The sequence below is a fragment of the Leptidea sinapis genome, chromosome 10 (assembly GCF_905404315.1).
Source record: "Leptidea sinapis chromosome 10, ilLepSina1.1, whole genome shotgun sequence".
Lineage (NCBI taxonomy): Eukaryota > Metazoa > Arthropoda > Insecta > Lepidoptera > Pieridae > Leptidea > Leptidea sinapis.
Window position 1 is genome coordinate 3,615,893 of NC_066274.1, and position 24,988 is coordinate 3,640,880.

The 24,988-nt window shown below is 34.4% G+C and overlaps 1 protein-coding gene and 1 long non-coding RNA gene across 5 annotated transcripts in view; one reads left to right on the forward strand and one right to left on the reverse strand.

The window, feature by feature from the left end:
• The window catches only part of LOC126966469 (supervillin), a 248,261-nt gene that overhangs the window by 102,300 nt on the left and 120,973 nt on the right, over window positions 1-24,988 (reverse strand). For all 4 annotated transcript variants that reach the window (XM_050810516.1, XM_050810518.1, XM_050810517.1 and 1 more), the window contains one exon: window positions 24,651-24,757. In XM_050810516.1, coding sequence (XP_050666473.1) covers window positions 24,651-24,757 — 107 coding nt within the window. The remainder of the gene's footprint in view (window positions 1-24,650; window positions 24,758-24,988) is intronic.
• Window positions 13,978-14,660, forward strand: LOC126966568 (uncharacterized). The gene is made up of 3 exons (XR_007729758.1): window positions 13,978-14,053; window positions 14,155-14,253; window positions 14,506-14,660. It is a non-coding gene; the product is annotated as an uncharacterized LOC126966568 (long non-coding RNA).

The following is a 24,988-nucleotide window of genomic DNA, read 5'->3' on the forward strand; positions in this document are numbered from 1 at the left end:
GTAAACAAATAAAGTTGTGCATAAATGTTTACAAATACTTACTCCGGTTTAACAATAACTTGAATTCAGTAACACGGCCAAGATTATCATCAATTAAACATCCTTGCAAACACTACACAGAGCAACTAACAAACGCAACTATCACTTAAACTAATTATTGCATAATTTAACATATTGCACCAAAATATTGTCGAGCGTGTTCGCGCGGGCCGCGTATCGATCAGCTGTATTCATTCGCGGGTTAATACCGACTTCAGCGTGCGTTGCGGATTGTAAGATACTATTATGTGAATTTGTTTCTTTTTTTTGTTGATAGAAATCATTAAATAATCGACAGATGTTAGACGACCGGTAACCGGCTACACGGCTGAACGCGGACAGCGCGCGCGAATGACTGCCATTGCCGACTACGGCGTGCTGTCTGTAGACGATACACCGGTGTTTGTATCGCTTCCATTTGTTGTTGGTCGACGAATGCCTCTCGTAAGCCCGTTACCTCGTACTACACACGTAAACAAACAAAACATACTAAATACTGTATTGAGTATTATGTTTGATAAAGCCTTTTATGGTCAAACTAGCTGACCCGGCAAACGTTATTTGCCATATAAAGTATAATTCACGCGATAGTTTTATAAATAATAGCCTATGTGTTATTCTGGTGTGTAAGCTATAATATTGTAAAGTTTTATTAAAATCCATTCAGTAGTTTTTGCGTTAAAGAAGTTCAAACATACATATCCAGACATACAAACTTTCACATTTATAATATTAATAGGATATGAACCAAGTTATCGTTTGTCCCTCGATGATTTGCTCCTAGCTTGGGTTAAGAGCTAAGCAGCTATGCTAAACTTTTTTAATAAGTTTATCTACTAATATATTAAGTAAACTGTACCGCCAATTAATTTTAAAACGAAATCAATGAGAGGTGGTTCTTTGCCTAGTAAGTTGTTAATTTTAAATTTGAAGAACGAATATGTAGTAAATTAATGACGACCCGTGGTTAGTGACCCTGCCTACTGAGCTAGGTCTCGGGTTCGAAACCAGGTAGGTGCATTTATACGATCTTTGTTTGCGGGTCATGGATGTTTGCGTTTGTTTTATAAGTATATTTGTATTAAGTATATAGTCGTCCTTCACCCATAGTTTGGGCTATAATTAGTTTGGGGCAAAATAAGTTTTGAAAAAGTGTGTCAGTATTATATTACATATAATTTTAAAAATACAAAGACTTGGAAGAAACTCATTAAAGCCTAAATATAGCTACAACGTGCGACAAAACAAGTAGGTATGTAAGTAATTAAGATGACACATAATCTTGGTCGGTATTCACAAACTACAAAACGTTGAGAAAATAGAGCATGTGAATCAGCTGGCCATTGAAAAAAATAAATGAGATAAATAGACGAATATCAAGCATCTTCCTGCTTTCATATTGTTACAACAACTCTATTGTCAGTAAGTCAGCATCTGCCGAGAGTTCTATTCAAAGGTTGACCTTTGATATTGTGTTCGTAGCTTCGACTGAACACGTGCCTTGCAAAACATTTATATGATGAATGTGATTGAAATATACCTACCAATTATATTACGTTTAAGCTCTAGCTAGTCCATCTAACGGAGATAGCTTCACTTAAGTATTTTGACCAAATTAAATACAACCTTATGGAAAGGTCTTTACTGTCAGTTCATTCAATACTGTAAACATTTATTTTATACGTTACGCATCTGTAATAGGTAATTATAGTAACTTTAAATATTGCGACTAAACTATGTATAGTATACAGAGTGTCCCAAAGTTATGGGACATGAAGGGAAAGTACCTTAAATATCGAAAATAGGCTATTTTACTGAAAGAAGACTTTATGATATTTTTAAAAGTTAGTAATTATGCATTCAAAGATTTTCTAAAAATTACTTGCCTTGTCTGGGAATCGAACCGACTTAAATGTAAAAGAAAACACCCCTACTCTTATGCTGCCAATCGAAAGAATTGCCAAAAACTAATAACTCTTCTTAAGTAACATAGTATTTTAAAAGAAAGTAGTCAATTAAGTGGGTATTTTTTTGTAAATTAATTAATTAAATGCTCAAAATGTGATCCCTCTTGTCTTACGTAAATCTTTTAATGAGTTCGCTGCCTTTTGATTTTCTTCATTTTATGGTGAATACTCGATATGATATGGCACAATTCTGTTTGTAACTCGCCCACGTTCTCGTATCGTTTTTTGTATAGCATATCTTTCACGTATCCCCAAAGGAAGAAATCTAATGGTGTAAGATCCGGGGCCAGCCAGATGGCCATCTAATCGGTCCATTCGTACCAATCCAAGTAGGAAAACATTCATTTTACGTTGTTCCTTTCTTTTAAAATACTATGTAACTTAAGAAGAGTTATTAGTTTTTGGCCATTCTTTCGATTGGCATTATAAAATTAGGGGTGTGTGTTTGGAAGTGTTTTTTTTTTACATTTCAGTCGGTTCGATTCCCAGACGAGACAAGCAATTTTTAGAAAATCTTTGAATGCAGAAGTACTAACTTTTAAAAATAACATAAAGTCTTCTTTCAGTAAAATAGGCTCTTCGATAAGGTACTTTCCCTTCATGTCCCATAACTTTGGGACACCCTGTATACACTACGATTTGCCGCTCAATATGTGTATCATGTTCGTTTAAGTATCTCAGTAAGTGAATTTGTATTCTTTTTGAGATAATAAATATTCTGAAATCAAAAAAAAAAAGTGTCGAGCATACTTTTGTTTATTCCTGCTTTGCAAGATTATCCACTTCAGAATCTCAGTGTTTTACAAAGCCAGCAAAAGTATATTACAGATTCAACTGAAGACATAGGACATGGCCTACGTGAGAGTGCAAAGGTTAAAAATGTAAGGTGTAAAACGAACTACAGATTTCATAACCTAATTTCTACCTTATTAAAGATATTTTGAAACACAATTTGAACTACACTAATAATATATAACTGCACCCAATGTCCCAAATTCAGTGTTTTCTTAAAACTTGAAAGTTGTGATAAAATCCCGTGGGAAAAAATGTAAGAGTGAAGTAAAGCATGGAGATATAAGAACCCACCCGTGACGAGAAGATTTTTATTGATTATCAAGTTATCGAAGGCCAGAGAGTCGTCTCACTCGACGCCTCTCGATCCGATATCCGGTTCTTTGACAAACTTACAAGACGACTGTTGAGAAACTTAAACGTGAATGGAACACGATATTATGTATAGGATTTTGATAATTTTATTATGTACTAGCTGACCCGGCAAACGTTGTTTTGCCATATAAAGTATAATTCACGCGATAGTTTTATAAGTAATAAAATATTGCCTATATTATAGCCTGTACATCATTTTGTTCTATTGTCAATAGTTTTTGCAGCGCACGCAAAAATAGGTTTTTGATTTTACACCTTGTGTTACAAAATAGCAATTTTATTACGGATCCCTAATTTTGAAAAAAAAAATAGCCTATAGCCTTCCTCGATAAATGGACTACCCAACACTGAAAGAATCATTCAAATCGGACCAGTAGTACCAGAGATTAGCGCGTTCAAACAAACAAACACTGCAGCTTTATAATATTAGTATAGATAGGATTTCTTTCGAAGATCGCGCCTTCAGGAATATAAGAGGATGTTTATTAGATCACCATGTTCGTCAAATGATTTTGTCACTGTTGCTTGCAGTCATACAACTAAATGAATTATCAATCAAACCTGCACATTTATATTAATTGAAATGTTTAGTTCATTATTTGTGAGTATCATCACTACATATTATACAACAAAGTCCTCCGCCGCGCCTGTCTGTCTGTCTATTAGCGACAAACTCAAAAACTACTGCACCGATTTTCATGAAGTTTTCACCAATGCATAGCGTGGTTCTCAAGGAAGGTTTAAGTATATAATTTGTTTAGTTTTTGAATACATTTTTATCTACATTAACGATATATAATAAGCCGTCTGGGAGCTTCCAACGAAAACAACGTCGAAGCCCTTTGAGATATAACAAAATAATGCATGGTGGAATTGTGTATATTATATAGATCTACAGAAAAGTCCGCGATGACATAATATATCTATCTATTAAGGATAACACACTTTATCAATTTTAACACAGCGTTAACGATTAGAGATACATGATTGTTTTGTATATAGCATGTGGCAGTATTGGAACACAAACTAATATGATTACACCTTAGATTAACGTCTATATAGAGCCTCTTGTTGCTAGACGATGAAAACAGACCAGGCTTATAGTTTTGTGTGCGTGACAAGCTACGTCTTACAGTCGCAATAATTTGTATGTCACTTTCTGTTAGTGTGCGTGCATTGCTTGAGGTTAACCGTCAAACTCAATTGTTTGTAACGTTTTCACAGCAGTCACAGTCTACTTAGATGTATAAATGATCGAAGGTTATTGATCAATGCGGAAAAAACTGGTAAACTAGTATACACAAACAGAATATTATTTAATATCACAAGCGAAGACACTCAAAGGAGACAGAAACGTGTGCACCATCAGAGAACATTATCATTAACCCACATCGGAGCACTAACTCATAACCGATTGCGTAGTCGGAAACGAGTGAGCACAAGCAGCCACTAATGCACGCTGATGAAACCGAGAGTTGTACACATTTCTAGCGATGATTCATTCCGCGATCACCTCCACGACTAATCTCTTTGTAATTGAAAATCAGTCTCACTTTTAACATAACATAGTCTACAAAAACTATTAATTTTTAGGATTCCGTAGCCAAATGGCAAATAAAGGAACTCTTATAGATTCGTCATGTCTGTCTGTCTGACCGTATGGCACAGCCACAATTTTCTAAAACTACAAGAACTATACTGTTGAAACTTGGTAAGTATGATGTATTCTGTGAACCGCATTATGATTTCAACACAAAAATAGAAAAAAAAAACAATAAATTTTGGGAGTTCCCCATACCTAGAACTGAAACTCAAATTTTTTTAGCATCAAACCCATACGTGTGGCGGGCGTATTTATGGTAAAAAAGGATATTGAGGTTTCTAATATATTTTTTTCTAAACTAAACTAAACTGAATAGTTTGCGCGAGAGACACTTCCAAAGTGGTAAAGTGTGTGTCCCCTCTCTGTAACTTCTAAAATAAGAGAATGATTAAACTAAAAAAATATATGATGCACATTACCATGCAAACATCCACTATAAATTGGTTTGAACGATCAATTGATCTAGTAAGTAGTTTTTTTTTTACGTATAAATGATGAGAGCTCATTTGCACTGTATGATTTTGGGCAAAGATTTTTTGCCTTTCCATTTAAATAATTTTATATCATTTTCCTTTCTATATAACTTTCTTGACATCCGGGGATAATAAGACCCATTTAGATTCACCTATCGTTATGTGCTGTAATCCCGGCGGATACTCCATAGGAAGTACCGCTTGCGCCTCTCTCTCCCCAAGACAAGGTCGCCTTCGATGAGGACTTAGAGGGCACTTGCCCAGAGCCAACCTCAGGTGGTGTTTAGTAGGTAGGCACTTAGGTTTTACGTGAGTCTCACATAACCAACGCAGACGTAAGCTGCGCTGGTATGCATGAGCATTCACCACCCCCCTCCCGTCGTTATCCCGGAGGGTAGCCCTTTGTCTTTGAACTAAAGTGTAATCAAACCTGATGGTTGTTTCATTGCACTGCCTCTCCGAACCTTTTAGTATCATTTCTATGAGAGATGTTTTTGTCTCTCGCACGCATTGTTCGTCTATACGCTAAATATTCTGAGTCTATGGTTATTTTATAAGTTTGTTACACCATGAAACAACCTTCTACAACAAACAATGATAGGAAAAATTAAGTGCGAGCAGCGCGCTGAAAGTAAAAACAAGTCTTTGCTGTGCAATATCCAGGAATGGATCACGATTGGCAGAGTTGAACGAGATACCAAGCTAAACAGGTTCTCTGAACGGACGAAGTTTGCTAAGCTGACGGCAAACCTGAAGAATTAGCTGCCTCTCCTCTACTGGAGGTTGGACCTCTTCTGAAGTAGAAGCTTTGTTATGTACGGTAGCTCAGTTGGCTATCTATTATTACTATAATGTACTGCGATCGAGTTTGACGTAACCATTCATTGATTTCCATATTGTATATTGTGCGTTTTGCATTGAAATATTTTCGATTGTAATTTGTGTTTATAATAAAGTATATAAAGAACAATTACAAAGCACAGAAGCGAAAAGCAGCCTACAATATCGAAACGAGAGATCTTGAAACGCTACAAAAGATGAGGAAACTTGGAAATACGGTTGTATTTTTATTCAATAAAAAAACAAACAAGCAAATATAACAGCAACAGTGATTAATTTTTTTGAGTAAAACTTTTAGATAAAATCAGTTTTATGTCGAATGCCGATTTTGTAAATGCAGCAGTCCCATGTAATCAACAAGACTCGACAAAGAGTTTTGAATCGTATGTACCTAAAGATAAGGTGTCCATTTACATAAAATTGTTGCACTGCAGTTGTCATCTGTAAACAAGTTAAAGTTGAAAACTCAACAGAAGCCCGGATTGTGTCGTTTATAACCAAAACGTAACACCTGAGAGCACCCCAACTTTAGTTATGTAGTCTAGACTTAGTCTAGACAGTAGACTGGCTGGTAAATAGCTGCTGTTTATGATCCTAAAGCGAAATCTATAAAGTCTGGCTTTCACAATAACTCTAATGTGAAAAGTTATACCCAATTTAAACGACTGGTTCTTTCATCTTTATTGAATTAGAAATGAGATATTGTAATTATTATGACGGGTACTCACGATATAATATATTTTATTAATTTGATGATAATATTTGGATCCAATTGCAATTGCAAAAATAACGAACCTAAAAATTCGCAATAGCTGAACCCTTGCTTAAAGCCGGTACCAACCACTGGATCGAGCTGCATAACCCACGAGTGATTTCTGCTGAACGCTAATACATCCCACGGCTCGTTAGAGAAGATATCGAAAGTTAAAAGCACCCTAACAAATTTAATAGGGAGGATGGCTTTGGACTAGCGCAAACATGAAATCCCGTGGTATCTCTCTCTGCAGTACAAATGTAACAAAAAGTTCCGAAAGTATGGACGTCGTCAGTAGTGTATGTCGAGAATTAGGTAATAAAAGACCAAAACGAATTAATTGACACGTGGACAGATTGATGTACCATTAGTGTCCATGTGTCAAGAGTTTCTCACTGCCTTAGCAGTTCAAATTAATAAAACAAATATGGCGAGTACCCGTCATAATAATTACAATGTTAAAGTTCCGCGATGATAAAAGCTTAAAAACTTGTAGAAATGAGTTAGTCGCAGTCTTTAGTAAAATTGATAGAATTCAGGAAATCGACAAAATAACAATCCAAAGGATAATGCACTAATCAATAACATCGAAACTGACACGAAATTTCTGTACAAATTTTATTTGTGAACAGGGCCGATATAGGCGCTCAATTGTAAGCTAAAAACACTGGCTTATAAAAGCATTATTTCCTAGATCTCATTATGGTCATAGCGGAAGGCAGGCATGCGACACAATATAAGTCCCTCGTTATAAATTATACGCGTGCGACATGCTATTGATATGTCACTTAGAGCTGTAACTCGACGTATACTGGTACAAAAACCGGAATACGTATACAAACTAGACGCGACTCTACAAATACTGATGAAATGTATCAGATGGTTAAATAATTTAATGGTACTTCGATAGATTTTTTTCGCATTGTGTAAATATATGGCATGAAGCAGATCATCGTAGTCAATAATAATAATAATAATAATTTATTTCTCTTAAAAACATAAGTTTACAGCAGCTAGTGGCCGGAGTCACCTTTTATCAATACATCTACTTATATAAATAAAAATGAATATCGCTAAGCGCAAAACTCGAGAGCGACGAGCTCGACCAGTTCGGCAAATTTCATTTGGAAGCTCCTTAAGGTTACATAAATGGTACATAAATAATAAAGCTTCCTATCGTTTAGGTAAAAGAATATTTCGAAATTAAAAAAAAAAGGACTAAAACTTTTTAAAGGATTAAAACGCGTGTAATTGTAACTGTGTTTTTAGATTAGATTTTGCGTAAGAGTTATTTAAGATAATTATTTTAGCTAATCCGACTTCGAACTTTCAAGTCTCATTTTCAGGGGGACTGCGGATGAAATGAATCAAGATGGTATTTTTCATAGTTGTAATTATTAAGTTTAGCGTCATTAATTGCCTCGGAGGTGGTATTTCCTGGTGGAGACAGATGGTTTTTGGCAAAATTTACAGTATCCTATTTGAGTGTTATATTTAAATGTGTGACACTCGCATTAATCAAAGAAAATACTTTAAGACCTCACTGATATATTTTTTTGATACTTTGAATTTCGAATGGCACGTACTAAAACCCAGAAACACGCAACAAATAGACTTGTCTATATAATTCCATGCAACTGAAATGTCACAAATTAATAACAGTTGTTTTAAATCAAATATGTTTCGGACGCTCATAGAATTTACGAATTTTAACTTTGGTATTAAAGGTGGGCCTAATTTACATACATAAAGGTGTAGCTATTGGCTCAAGCAAACATAAATAAAAATAGCCGGGCGTTTAAGCTTTGAGTATTTTTATACCGCGGTCATTGAACCGTTTCACATGCAATAAATATCATTTATAATAAACGATTTTTTAGGTATTCCAAGTATTTACTACTTAAGAATTCCAATAGTATATAAAAGTAGGTTATCGCAGTGAATATTTTAAAAGTTATGCACATTGTTATTATTATTTTTTTCGTCCATTTGTTGTGGTTCAGTAGACATATGTGTTACAAGAGGCTTATGGTAGCTGAAGTATGATAAAAATTATCCATTTTTTTTTATGACAGTAAGGGACGAGACGAGCGGGACGTTCAGCTGATGGTTATTGATACCCAATTGCGCTCGTCTCCATAGACATACGATGTTAAGTTTTATTTGTCCAGTAATTTCACTGGCTACGGCGCCCTTCCGATCGAAACACAATAATCCATACACATTACTGCTTCACGGCAGAAATAGGTGTCGTTGCGGTACCCATAATCTAGCCGGCATCCTGTGCTAAAGAGTCTCCCACTAGTTAACCAACTATCGTCAGTGTCAAATTGTCGAGTGTAAAAATTCACGGTGATATTTTTTCCCTAGCGCGCCAAATGAATTAATATAACTTCAAAAATATAGCAACACTCAATAATAATCCGACATCTGGGGCTGATCCATTCTGCGATAGCCTCATAGCATTTAAACGTAAGGTATTGCTACTATACTATAATGATTATTTAATTACTTATTATCATAGTTTTTTTATACACTGTATAAGTCTTTGCCCAATAGAAATAATTCTCATTTATGTTGTGTGCACCTGTAATTGACTCAAACACTGGAACTATTTTGTGCAATATTTAAGTTGAAGAGTGAATTGTGTGTGTGTTGTTGGGGCAACTTTAAATAAATAAATAAATGAAATAATTACTTGGATCGTTTCTTCATTAACACCCACCCGCTGCACACATAGTACAAAGAGCCGGGTTTGTGGGTCACCCGAACAGCGTACTCTCGTGTGTTGTGTAACAACATCGCGATAATTGTTGCGTGCATCTCGTGTGAACACAATACGGTAGTTTTTTAACGTTTGCGTTACATTCGGCTGTAGATTTAGGCGCCGCGCACATGATAGTCTGTCGGTATCCGATATTTTATCGTGGAACTTTTTAAACTGGTTTTGAAATAATTGAAACGCGTGTACATTAATTATTTGACAAAAATTAACAATATAATTATTTCCGACAGTTGTTAACTTTACAATGTGTTCACAGGCGATTAATATTTTATTTAAATGTATGATACTCGCTATAGTGAAAGAAAATACTACTCATCACAAGTTTATTTTAAACATTGAAGCAACCTATATTAAGATTTATGTTTCATAACAATATATTTTATACAGTAGGGTATGTAGGGGTGTAGTAGCAGGCACATGAAACATTCCATATTTAGTCCCAACACTAAGCACTTTACGCCTATTTTGTATCGCGTTTTCTGATTATATTATGGCTTAAACCTGCTCACACCTTCAATAATTGTTTCCATTGAAAAATTAAAGTTTTGTTATAGCATGAACAAAAGTCGGTCCGACAATCTGACCCACAAAAGATTCGCTCTTAGTGGAAGCGACGCCTAACATCGCTTTAATGTGTCGCTATTGCTCAATATTTATACTATTTATACAAAACAAATGTATAATTACTGTGTTATAAACAGGCTTCATAACTTTCAAAATAACATTATAAAGTAGGGCATAATTATAAAGTTAAATTATTATTAATATATTTGTTATATTTCTCAACATGTGCATGGAAGTATGACCTTAAAACATTGATCTATTTCAATAATCTTAATACATATAAATTACGTGACACGTTGTTTGTCCGCGATGGACTCCTAATGAACTGATTTAAATGGGGATTACTTCATGGAGTGCAGCTAGGTCCAACTTGAGAGATAGGATACTTTTTATTTCGAGTTGGGCCTATAATTATTTTTATTTCCAATATTTATTTGTATGGACATATTTTCTGTGAGCGAATTTATTGACGCACGGTTTGACAGTTCCATCGTGAAACAATTTTATTACAGTTAACAACAGGGAGCCATGACGTTCTATACATAATATAGAACGTCATTGACAGGGAGCATATTTTACAAAATAATTCTTGGTGTTATGAAATATTATTGACAAATTCATAAAAAAACAGTATTTTATTTATTGTATACAGTGCAACGTCTGTCCGGTCAGCTAGTAATTATATAAAGAAAAACTAATGTAATTAGCGATTTCTGTCAATTTCCTTGAATGACGATCGGATATAATTATTTTTCTCCGCTACCTTTTTTGGCACATCGATAAAAGACCTTGAAGTTTGAGTACCTTGTATATATACATATAATAAGCCCAAAACAATAAAAGACTCACCAAAACAGAATGTTGTCTATACGCACGAATTTAAAAAAAAAGATTGATATATCGCCTCGCAACAAAACCGGGCATATTCTAAACAAATTTTAATTTATATAAATCCAGTGTCCTGATGTTTGTTTCCAGTGAAACTTATGAACCAAAATAATGGGGATTAATTACTTCATGGAGAGCTGTTTAGTCCAACTTGAGAGATAGAATAGTTATTGTTTCGATTCGGGACCCATAATTAGACATAGTTCCTGAAACACGTCCCAAGCCACAAACATCACATTTTAAGGAATTCGTGTTTAAAGTTTAACAAGTATTAGTGTATTCCATACATGTGGGTTGGGCTACTATATCATGAGGTCATTTAAAGAGTGACAGTGGGGCTGCCATTTTTTGTCAGTCCGTTAATATGAATCACGTGAGCAGTTTTGCAGTCTTAACTCAATTTCGACATGATTGTGGTTTGGAACGTTTTTCTGGAATTACATCCAATTATTTTAAATTCCAATATTGGTTTTGTACGGAGATATTTTCTATGAGAGAATTTATTGACGCACGGTTTGACAACAGGGAGCATATTTTACGAAATAATTCTTGATGATATGAAATATTATTGACAAATTCATAAAAAACTGTATTTTATTTATGACGTACACAACAACGCCTGTCGGGTCAGCTACTCAGCTAGTATTGTATAGTTCCTTGTCCCGTGTATAGATTGTCTTTTAATGATAATTCGAACATGTCGTGAGTCATTCAGTACGTGAAACCTACGTGATATCGTTTAGAAAGCTGTCCCATACCGGTACTATTGCGTCGATAACAAGCTAAGCGATATCACTTTAAGGGAGATTAAAAAAAGCGACCAAGTGCGAGTCGGACTCGCCAATGAAGGGTTCCGTAGCAGCGTAGTAAAATATATTTGAGTTGATTGAATTAAATTTAAATCTGTAGATCTCGTTCAAACCAATTTTCGATGGAAGTTTGCATGGAAATGTATATCATATATTTTAGGGACACACACACACACACACACATTACCACTTTGGAAGTTTTTCTAGCGCAAACTGTTGTAAGTTCAGAAAAAAAAGATAGTAGAATCCTCAATATCATTTTTGAAGACCTATCCCATGTCTATGGGATTCCCCACACTTATGGGTTTAACGAAAAAAAAATCCAAGTATGGGGAACCCCCAAAATTTATTGAATTTTTTCCTATTTTTCAATATAGTTCTTGTACTTTCGGAAAGAAAGTGGTTGTGACATACGGACTGACACACAGACAGACAGAATCCATAAGGGTTCCGTTTTTTGCCATTTGGCTTCGGAATCCAACAAAAAACAAAATCTAATGAGCTGAACACTTAGGTATTAGTGATAAATTTAATGGTATATTACATACAACAAATTGATAAAAAAGTGTGTGTATGTTATGTACGCACGCAAGAGTTATAATTCTTTGTAATAACAAAACAAAATATATACATTACATTTACATATATATTTATACATTATGAAATGTCTTAATAAGTATAAAGATATAATAATATAAAAGTACTTTGTCAATATGATTTTGTTGTAAAAAATTTTAAACGTCTGATATTTAAAACATTGCAGGCACAGTATTGACCACATCTGGCAGATCACCTTAAATCCGCATTAAGGCCAGGTTATCCCGTTTATGCCACTTTTAGAATTCATTTTTGATAGGTAAATAATAACATTCAGAAACTGAAATAAATATAGATTTTAGGATCCACTCTTTCTTCTTACCATGTACCCGTTTAATACACGATACAATACAATTTTCTCGATAGAAAAAAATCCCGAACGCACTTCGACTTACAGTTTTTTTTTCAAAACAAATTCCATTTTAAACATGTTATAAAACTCCATTTCTCTTATAATTAATATCACTTTATAGGTTATTAATGTTGGAATCGATTCTACCTGATCGTTTTTTTTCATTACATTTATACATTTTTTTATTGATTATTCAAGTGATTTTTGATCCGTTTGTCGTTCGCCAGTGTCTCGCGGGACGTTACCGAGGTGAGACCTGTGTCAAATTATTGCGCGCGCGCTTCTTTTCTGTTTCGTAAATAGTATACGATATAAAATAGATTGTGAATTTACTATTTTGCGTTATTGTATTTGTAAGGATAAAGTTTATGTGAATATTTCTTATTAGTTATTGTGTAAATATTTTGTATAGGTACTTACAACTTTTAAGACAGTATATTTGTGATTGTTTTTTAGAATGGCAAATAAAAGAAATAAAATTAGGTGTAAATCACATTTGAAGGCGAAAAGAATTGCGAAAGAAATATGGTGAGTTATACTTTTTATTCATTTATTGGTATTGACCACAGTAACAGTATTAAAAAAAAATATTTCCCTCCAGTAGTGAAACGCATTCGATGTGGGTTCCAATATAATATTATTATTATAATACTATATTTTATTGTTTCAGTTCAAAAATGACTCGAAATAAAAAAGGTTTATTTGTTGGAAAAAAAACAAGGAGGAACAGTAAGTGCTCTCTTTATTTTCTCACTCACTCTCGCTCCCTCAGAATATATAGTAGAAAGCACCTACTAGAAAGCGCACAAGATACCTAACTCTGCGCCCGTGTTTGAACTTCAAGAATATATCCCTGCCAGTATTTGTAATTACATTCATCAATGATAGCGAATATTTACTTTGGAAACACTGAACACATCAACACTCATGATATATATTGATATGGCAACAGACGTAGTCAGAGAGTTCTCGACGAATTTAGGGATGGTTCTTTAGGCAAGTTGAAATTGTTTTCGCCGTTCGCTGAAACTAGCCCCGCAAGTCTTTTAGCGACTCATGCAAAAATTAATTGAATATTTTTTAGCAACTTATTTTTTTTATACAGCATTATAATGAAGTGTTTTATTTCAGAAGACCGTGTAACGATACGTCTAGTAAGACTCACGCATCTTATATAACATTAGAGCCTGTTGATTTGCAACCCTCTGCGAATAAGTAAGTTTTTTTCTGTTGTCGGTCATAGGCATAAAAAAATAAAATTAGTTTTACGCAGTATCTAATAAACATTAATATTAAACAAATAATTATTATTCCAGGATATCGAAAACACCGAATTATGATACTATACAAGATGTACTCCTACCAATGTCTTCGTTATCTGCGCAAGGACCAATAGTACATTCTGAAACTGCTCAGTAAGTTATCAGTACTGACATAACAAATACACACGTTTTTACGATTATTATTTTTATATTATTATTATTCATGATCAACGTATATAAACTTTGTCTTGTATGACTTGTCTATTTAAAATTGTGTTTTATACCTAATTATAATAACGACGGAGTTCTAAAAGTCCATGACATTTTTTATAAAATTGTTTTTCAACATCAGTTCTGTAGGTTCCACGTTATACTATCTTAAAAACTTATTTTATATTGTTACAGAGAAAATGATGGAAATGAAGGCGCATTCATAACTGAAATGTATAACAAGGAAAGCCATTTCCAACCCTTATCAGGACGGCGAATAATTGATATAAATTATTTTTTACAAAAATTCCAAGAAAAAGCACGCCACAATGATCTATTTGATTGTAAATCAAGCAACTTCTGCTTAGTTGGTGAAAGAAGACATGGACTGATTTCAATCTTTAAATTTGAATGTAATATTTGTAAAGAAATTTGTTCTATTTCATCTGAAAACACCAAAGATACCGAGCATGTAGATGCTAATATAGCGGCAACCACTGGAGTTGTAGCCTGTGGTATAGGTTTTTCTCAGTTTGAAGAGTTATTTTCAGCAATAAACATTCCTATATTTTCTACAAAATTCTTTAACCAAATGCAAAATAAACTTTATAAGAAATGGGAAGAAACTGCATGTGAAACAATGGAAGCCGCTGCCAATAAAGAAAAAGAAATTGCTATAGCAGATGGCCGGACCAAAAACGGGTATGCTGTCATAGATGTCTATGTGGATGGAGCATGGTGTGCCAGGTCATATGGTTCACACTATAAAGCTTCATCAGGTGCAGCAGCCATAATTGGCAGAAATACGGGTGAAGTTTTGTACTTCGGTGTCAGAAATAAATATTGCCTCGTATGTGCCCGAGCCGAAAATAAAAAAACTGCATCACAAGACCACTTGTGTTTCAAAAATTTTCAGGGATCGTCTAGTTCAATGGAAGCCGACATAATCGTTGAAGGTTTCAAAAGCTCAATTTCCATGTATGGTATAATATATGGCAGAATGGTAGGAGATGGTGATTCTTCGACCTACTCTAAAATACTTATCTCAAATCCTTATGAAAGTCAAAATTTGACGGTTGAAAAATTAGAGTGCCGCAATCATATATTGCGCAATTTTTGCAAAAAGCTAAGAGCAGTCACCACAGAAACTAAATACATATTGGCGCACCGAAAAACCCTCACAAATCAAAAAATTATGACAATGCGAAAGGCAATAGTGAAATCTATTACACATCACAAGGCCTCGCAGAGTCCTAAAAATGTAGCAATATCCATTTTGCACAACGATATTATTAACTCTTTATCTCATGCTTATGGGAATCATCAACTATGTCAAAATTACTTTTGTGATAAAGATAAAAACTGTGGCGGCGAACTGCTAAAGATTGAAAATTCCACATTTATATTTAGAATTAGCAGCAGTATCAACAATACAAAAAGCTATAACAAGTAACGCTCCCGGAGGTTTAGCTGAAGAAATTGAGAAGAGACGTGCGAAAAAACGAAAATTAAACATGGAACACCCAGTAAAGAAACGTAGAGTTCTAAAAGATTTAAATAAAATGCAACACGACTATGGTCCAGCTTGTTCATTGCCCGATATGTCGCAAAAAGAATATGACAAATCAAAAGAAAATTTTCTCAAAAATCTGGAAACACTAACATCTGATCGACACAAAGTAGAGAGGTCTACAATATTACAAAGAGACAGTAGCGAGTGGCTCGAAATAAGAAAAAATATAATAATTGCTTCCAACTTTGGTCCAATATGTAAAAGAAAAGACACATTAGATACAGCTCCCCTCGTTAAAAACTTATTGTACAAAAAAAATTTGGCCCATCTCACATCTATCGCGCATGGAGTTGAGCATGAGCAGCAAGCTTTGCTGCAGTTGCAGCAGCAGGAAAATATTATCATTGAGCCCTGTGGTTTATTTATAGATAAAGAATACCCTTTTATTGGGGCAACTCCTGATGGTTTAATTGGAGAAGATACTATAGTCGAAGTCAAATGTCCAATTACAGCACACAAAAAAGGACTTTCTAATTGTATACAAGAAAACAAAATAGAAATTTTAAAATATAATATAAATACTAAAACTGCAACGGTAAATAAAAACTCAAACTGGTACTATCAGATACAAGGCCAGCTACATGTGTCAGAACGACAACAGTGTCTTTTGGCTATATGGGCAGGCGAGAATGAAAATGTATACATAAAGTTCATAGAAAAAGATGATTTATTTTGGGAAACTAAAATGAAACCGAAATTGATAAAATTTTACATGAAATGCTTGCTACCCGAAATCATAGACAGCAGAAATGTACGTGGTATGCCCATTAGAAACTTATCCATGCAAGATAATAACGAAAACATTCCCCCTGATGATCAAGATGAAAACGAAAATGTTGATCCTGATGAATCACAACCGAGACAAAGCACACGCCAATTGAATGTGAACGATTTTTAAAGTAAACTGATTATGTTGGGAACTTCAAACTATTTCATACAAGTAAGAAAATTGTAGAAATTTTTTAGACCTAAAGTGTTTTTGACAAAATTATGCACATAAATCAATTTTTGTTCACAATATTGTATTATTTTTAATGATCCCTATTTTTTGTCCTGATACTGTTTAGCTTAGACTGTGAGACGCGAATAATCAGGCTTTACGTCCGACTCGAATTTGAGTCGTAGCCGGGAAGTTCGCGACAATTTTTGGAGAGTTCTTCTAGTAAGGATTAGATGTTTGTCGAAATTGTATTTTTCACTAAAACACATAATTTCAACACGCCTATAGCACCTTCCCAAAATTCATCGCGAGCTCTTAGACTAGTGGAGACCTCGCACTTGGAACACCCGGCCAGCAAACTACAATTTCAATTAATTGATTCATAAATATTTTTTAGGGTTTATTGTATAATATATCTATTCAAATTGAATGTCTTAGGTTTTTTCGATTACTACGAATTATTTATTACTAAACAAACTTACAATTAGTCAAATCTCATATTTTATTTTTAAAAGAAATTATGATATTAAATTTAGTTGACCTACAGCTGCCTGATTACACGAAACATTGTGATTTGTGAGTCGCTAGCGACATTAGCGCACGACTCGCTTCGCGGGAATCGCGGGCAACTCTTGTAAGCGTTAAATGCATATTTCGCTGGGTCTACCCGGCCTTAAAAAGAAAACGCCATTTTCTCTAACAGTAAACCGATGTCGAGAGCGCTTTACGCTTGCCTGATTTAGATATCATTAGTCAATTGTTAGCAAATTGCATAGAAAGCTGACAAATTGTCCGTCCGCCATTTGTGTCTTACGCAATGTTTGAAGAAGTCATGTTGGCGGTGTTAGAAAGAAAGCGGATCCAATGGGAGCTATTACCATCTCGGCGACAAAGTAATCTTCTTATAATTTATGAGTATTGGTGGTGACTATAGTCAGCTACTAAGATATGTCACTATGGCATAAAGGGAACTGCGCTCGATCTTCTGATTGCATATCTAAACAATAGAATTCAGAAGGTCGACGTGAATGGCAGGAGATCTCCTGGTACTCCTCTCAGTATGGGGGTACCACAAGGGCCTATTCTCGGACCGTTCCTCTTCCTTATCTATATAAATGATCTTCCTAATCTTATAGAGAAAAAACATAAGGTAGTATTGTTTGCGGACGACACCTCACTGATTTTCAAAGTGAAAAGAAACCAAGCTATGTATAACGAAGTGAACGATATTCTATCTGACATCGTGTACTGGTTTAGCGCTAATAACCTGTTGTTAAATAGCAAGAAAACGAAATATATAAAATTTACCGTACCAAATGTCAAAAATGTTGATGCAAGTGTTTTTTTAAATGGAGAGGTGATAAAATCGGTGGAATCTACTAAATTTCTTGGCATTACTCTGGATTCCAAATTACAATGGGGCCCCCATATTGAAGGATTGGCGGACAGACTTAGTTCTGCAGCATACGCGGTTAAAAAGATTAGACAATTAACTGACATAGATACGGCGCGACTTGTATACTTTAGTTACTTCCGTAGTATTATGTCCTATGGTATATTGCTGTGGGGCAGCGCTGCCGATATTAATACAATATTTGTGCTGCAGAAGAGGGCTATTCGCGCTATTTATAACCTAGGCCCTAAGGAATCATTGAGAGCAAAATTCAAAGAAATTAACACCTTGACTGTTGCTTCTCAATAGATTCTTGATAATGTAATGTATGTTCATAGGCACATAAGTGTATTTGTAAGAAACTGTCATAGCCATAATGTTAACACCAGGAACAGACATAAGCTTATAATGCCTACTGCTTGACTAAGTCGAGTTAACAAGTCTTTTGTGGGGCGATGTATATGCTTTTACAACAGGATCCCAGAAAATGTTCAAAACAAAAGAATTACGTTATTCAAAAGAATTGTTAAAAAACGTTCGTGTGGTAAAGGTTACTATAACATAAATGACTTTCTTAATGATACTAGAGATTGTGAATGGAGCGACCACCCTCAGGCTATTAAATAAAAGTTTAGTTGTACAATGTTACTTAAATTGTAAAACATATTTTTGATGAAAAAAAAGCCCGCTGAGTTTGTTGCGCCCATTCTTCTCAGGCCTAAGGCATTCATTTTGGAATGGGTGGTAGTTTTTTTTATTATTATTATATTATTTGCTATTTTGAATAAAAATATTTGAATTTGACAAAATATGTATAACTCAATAGTGAAATTTTTCGGTCCATCTATCGCATGTCTCATTACAGCAGGCCGCGGAGACATATATTTACTAAGAGATGGCCAAAAAATTTGTTGGCCTGTGCCCCAGAATGAACATACATAAAATCTATGTCATAGGAACAGTGGACATCTTCTATAACAAAAGTAAAAAAGGTGCATTTTGCTCAGCAGTTGGGACAAAAGTAGCGCTACAGTGCAGACAAAAGTTGTGGAAGTTTAAAGAAGTTTCATAAGTAGTACTGCGGCAAAATTATTACAGTATAAATTAATGGAACATACATACATATACAAATAAAGGCAGTCCTAGGCTTTCCTTATACAAAGGACGCTCCAATAGTATTTTATGCAACGTCAAATGTGACGTCATTCATTCAAATTCATTTTTTTTTATTTAAAATAGGGTTCAACATCACTTAATGAACATCATAAACTACCACCCATTCTATTGCGATTGCGCAACCCACGCCAATCATGTAATTCAAATACATATTATATTTAAAATAGGGTTCAACATCTCTTAATGAACGTCAAAAACTACCAATCCGTTCTATTGCGATTGCGCAACCCACGCCAATCATGTAATTCAAATACATATTATATTTAAAATAGGGTTCAACATCACTTAATGAACGTCAAAAACTACCACCCGTTCTATTGCGATTGCGCAACCCACGCCAATCATGTAATTCAAATACATATTATATTTAAAATAGGGTAGTTAAATAAAACTTTACAATAATATAGCTTACACACCAGAATAACAAATAGGCAATTATCTATAAAACTATCGCGTGAATTATACTTTATATGGCAAAACAACGTTTGCCGGGTCAGCTAGTTTTAAATAAAACAAAAATTAAACAAACAAATATCACAAGTTTTCCAGTTGCCCCTAAAATGGGCGGGATATGTATACATAAATATCTCTGATGGTGAATTCATTTTTCCTTCAAGGAACAGCAAAGGTACACTTGCACAGCCCACGTGGGAAAATAGAAAATTACAAAATATACCTAGCAGCATGTTGTGTGTGCTTTTTTGGCGATATTATACTAGGTACGGTAAACAATGCTTTTTAGGCCATGGAGACTAATTCAAAGACTGTACTTATATTAATGATCGTGGCTGTATAAATGTTAGATAAAAGTAGAGGAAAAGAAAAAAATACAAAAGTATAGGTGTCTATCAATATTAGCTATGTTCTAACAAAAAACGAACCCGCGGCGGCGCAAGTTTATGTTAGAGGTCACGAACGTTTCCTACAGTGGATTCTAGTGGAGATACACCACAATTTAGCCAATGTTACGTTCAAGTAGACCCTCAAGCTTAGAGTATTTGTTTTGTAATTTTAATGGTTGTTACCGGTACTAAAGATGATCAATAGTTTTATATTAAAAGTTTCAAGTTACCTACCTACCAACGCGTAAGTGATATAATCTCATTCATAACCGCGCTTAGTGAGTATTGATATGATTGACTGATATCTAAATATCTAATCAAAATTTCTCAAGATTCCTTTAGAATTCTAAATGATGTCATCTCTAATATACTAGATACTACTACCGCTTCGGAAACAAATGGCGTTCTCTCTCAGAGTGCCATTTGTTTAGTTTGGTAGGTTCCAAGAAGCGGTGCAAGAAACTCTCCCTGCATTCTTTTTTGTGCTCTTTTTAATGAAATATACAATATTGTACTGTCATTGCTATTGCTATGAAATAATCATAATCTAGTCCCAGGCTGTCCGATCACAAAGATATTCAACTGTTATCTGGTTTGTTCTTTTTTTATATTATATGGCAACGTTGAGGGTAGGTACAGTTTACCAATTAGAAATATAACAGAACAATACTTTTTATTAAGAATTTTCCATCTTTGTTTTTTTCCTTTCGATTATTATACTGACATTAATAAGTTATATTGTGAAAAAATAAGATTCGTTCCGCTTGCATCATGATTTCATTAAACCACTCCAACCAATTGCAACACTCTCAATATTGCCTTTAGATGTGTGACGTTCCTACGTTCCTGTACAGTGTTGTTTTCGAGCAACTTACGTTCTTTATCTACAACTGTCTCTTGCGCAGTGTTTCCAGGACGATACGACATGGGTACCTTCCAAAAAGCGCGTACACCTTCCTCAAAGACAAGAAACACTTCTAAAATTCCTCTAGTTTTGCAATAGAATGTAGTATCTGCATCTGTCCTATACTTATATAAAAAAGAAGTCATTTTGTGCTCTTTGTACTTATTTAAGTTGAAAAAAAAAAAAAAATATGATGGAAAATTGGATGCACAAACGTATAGATAAAACCTGGGAAGCACTTAAAGACCGAAGATATCCTTTGTCTACTTTAAGACTTTAAAATTCATACTTTATATCATTTAGATTAATCGAATTTAAATCTGCATATCAATATATCAATCTTAACTTCCAAATCAGTATTATTTATATACTTAAAATACATTTTTCTGTTGAATTAAAGTATTTGAAATACGAAGCTAAAATATCAATATATTGGTACTATAGATTGTTTAAAAAATATATAACCAAAAGTTGTTGAAAAGTTGATATGTAAAATTAAGATTTCGATTTAAAATTGCTTTTGACGTATATTCCAACTTGGATAATCTGCAGATGTATTGAAATCTATGGAAATTTTAATTGAGAAGAAAAGTGTCTAAATATTAATCGAATATAATTAATTTATCAAAAGTTATGAGATAAGAATCTATGGAGTGGTAAATATTTAATTAATTAGGTTATAGTATGTAAATATATATGTATATTTGATATAGTTTTTATTAAAAAAAAATCAATGTAAAATTAAATTCATAAATTCAATTCTATTATTCGCCCAGCAAAGCGGGCGGTAACGGTAAGCATAATATAAACTTTTAGCTTACTAAACGCTTTGGTTTTGTGTTTAATATTATATGAATGAAATATGTTTCCTAAGGACCAGTAGAGTTGGTAACAAACTTGTTTAGTCATTTTGTACCATGACTTCTTAAGCTGAAAGCAACAGCTTGGGAAAAAATGTGTAGCATGGCTAACGCCTATTAATATTGCTCATGATCACCGATAGGTGGCGTGCATGAAAAGGACCGCGTGTGGCACTTAGCTAGAATATATCCAATGTCATTTGAGTGTTTGACAATAGAAACCGCACCTCGTTAAGATACTTTTATACTGTACAAAACAAAACGCTACAAAGTTGTGTACAGTCGTGCGTGAAGAAAAGCCTTCAAGATGGAAAGTCCGTCTCGCGGTGTCCAAGGCTGTGGATCTGAGAAAAATAGCTATACTCTATATTTTGGTCCTATCCTAATTGGTTAGTTAGGGCTAAAGGGCTCCTTCATAGATCTTGGTATTCAATTTTACAATAAAATGCCATTCAGTATAGTAGGACTTACTCAGGACAAATTTAAGAAATATATTAAACATCTTTTACAAAGAAGACCTACTATAGTATGGGACAATATTTTAAAGAAAATAATAATGTACAAGCCACCTAAAAGTGTATAGTACTATGAAATTTTTAAGTAGGATAAGGAATTTTGTTATTATATGATTAAAAAGATGGGCTGCTAGTTTCTTACCAGTTCTTCACCCCATGTAAAAGCCACTTTACGAACTGCTGTGGCTTTATGAGGCCTACCTAGTGATGTTGCAATATGTTATTAACTCTTATCTATGTGTGTGTTAGTGTGATGCGCGCGTGAGAAATCGGAAACATCTACCGAATACTCTAAAGATCAAAGTGCAAGTTTTTCGGTATTCTCATAATCATTGAGATTCATCATAATTGTTTGTAGAAAGTACCTAATTGGCATGGATATGTATAGTACGGGTGGTGGTTATGAGTGTGATTAGGGAAAAATTATCACAGTGAATTATTACGATACGCGCGCACATCGTCACGCAAATTTAACACCCTGACGTTAGCTGGTCAAATAGACCATTTGTACATACTTAGGAATGGATGATAATTAAATAAATTTCAATTTATATACTTTCAAGTAATAAAAGAATATTATCTCTAATTGTATAAAATAACATTTAATTACATGTCATTTAACTAAATTAGAGGAGGCTCTCAATTTGACTGTATTTTTATTATGTTTGTTACCTCAGAACTACCGATGGGGTGAACGGATTTTAAAGATTCATTTGTTATTTGAAAGCCGGTGCTTCCCGTGTGGTCCTATTGTAAATTTGTCTCGTTCTGACGATGGTATCCACGAGAAAACTATAAAAGTCCTTAATTTGCATTAAGTATGTGCGGGACAAATGGACGACTAACTCAATATCGCGCCAACCGATTTCGATTATTCTTCTTTTATTGGAAATGATGTAATTCAAGGGTAGTTTGATGGGAATTTTGGTGACGTTCTGACTATGAGATCCATGACAAATTAACGGAACTCTTCAATTCTTAGGAGCAACTCAGCCGAATCTTTTATATGCTATTTGATTCACCTACCATACAGTCGTTATGGTCAAGTAACTGTCGTATTCGAATATGATGAGCAATGGAACTCCTTAACGACTTACATTAAGGGTGCGATCCGTTGCAGAATTTCTAACTGTCTGTAATCAAATTGAAATGCGCTTACGTTCATTGCCGCATTGCAAAATTTAGTAATTCTACACATATTTAGACAAATTATTAGTTAGTTTACTCAAGATTCAATAAAAACCTAAAAAAAAAATTAACACAAAAACAACCGACTTCAAAAACACTATTCCAAAACAATAGATATAATGTGCACTAAAAAGTATAAAAATAATTGCGTTTTTTTATACATAACCATTATTTGATAGGTCTTGCCAAACATGTTTTATGTGCTACTACTCTGTTTGCATAATTATGTACTATTTTTCAGAAAGCTATATTATTTAATACTTCGAAGCAACTGGACTGATTAAGATCCTTTTTTTTTAACTTGTAGGCATAATAATTATCATTCTTATAAAGTATTATATACAGGACAATACCTACCTATTATTTAACAAATAGGACTCGTCAATACTTTTTTGAGTCCATATTTATCGATACTTAGTGTTAGTTCCGTTAAGTTTCACTTAATCACTTCGAATTGTGTATCGCCTCTATCCGAGGTCCTGCTAGTTACCGAAGATCCCTTAAATACCAATGGGGTTCCGCAACATAACGCTAATTCTAAAATTTTCTTATCATTATATAAACCATTATATATCCAACACATCGTGTAATATCGCACCAGAATAGCACGACCTTACCATTTCCTCCCGTGGGTGTCGTTAGGGGCGACTATGGGATAAAAATAATGGAGGATAGCATCATCATCCTCGGCGATTGCCAACCCGACTGCCAAACGTGGTGATTATAGCAAACCCCTTTGAAATTGGCAGACATAACAAGGCCCCGGCCCCAGTATGGACCGATGTTCAGCTGGTGAAGTTCACCAGAATAGGTTGGTTGAGGGCAGCGCAGGACCGGTCGGCGTGGAGATCTTTGGGGGAGGCCTTCGTCCAGCAGTTGACGTCATCCGGCTGATGATGATGATCTAATACATGTTGCGGCAAGCAATAATCATAGAAGCTTAACATACCTATGTCTCACTCTGGTGTTTATCTGTCTCACTTCTCGACCACCGCTGCTCTCGCCGTCACTGCCAGAAGCACCTTCCATCATGTGGGTAGTCACAGATTTCGTAACCTGGATACAAAAAAAAATTATGAAATCGAAACGCGAGTTAGAATTAGATCTGAATAAATATCTTGCAAGTTTTAAAATTTAATTATAAATTACGTTATTTAGAAAAAAATATTGAAAACATGTCTGAGTAAATAGTAAAGGAATCGAGATTTACCATAGCATGATACGGTTGATTAGGTGATGATAAGACCGATTGGAAAAGAAGCGACCGTCCACACGCTATTAAAAAAT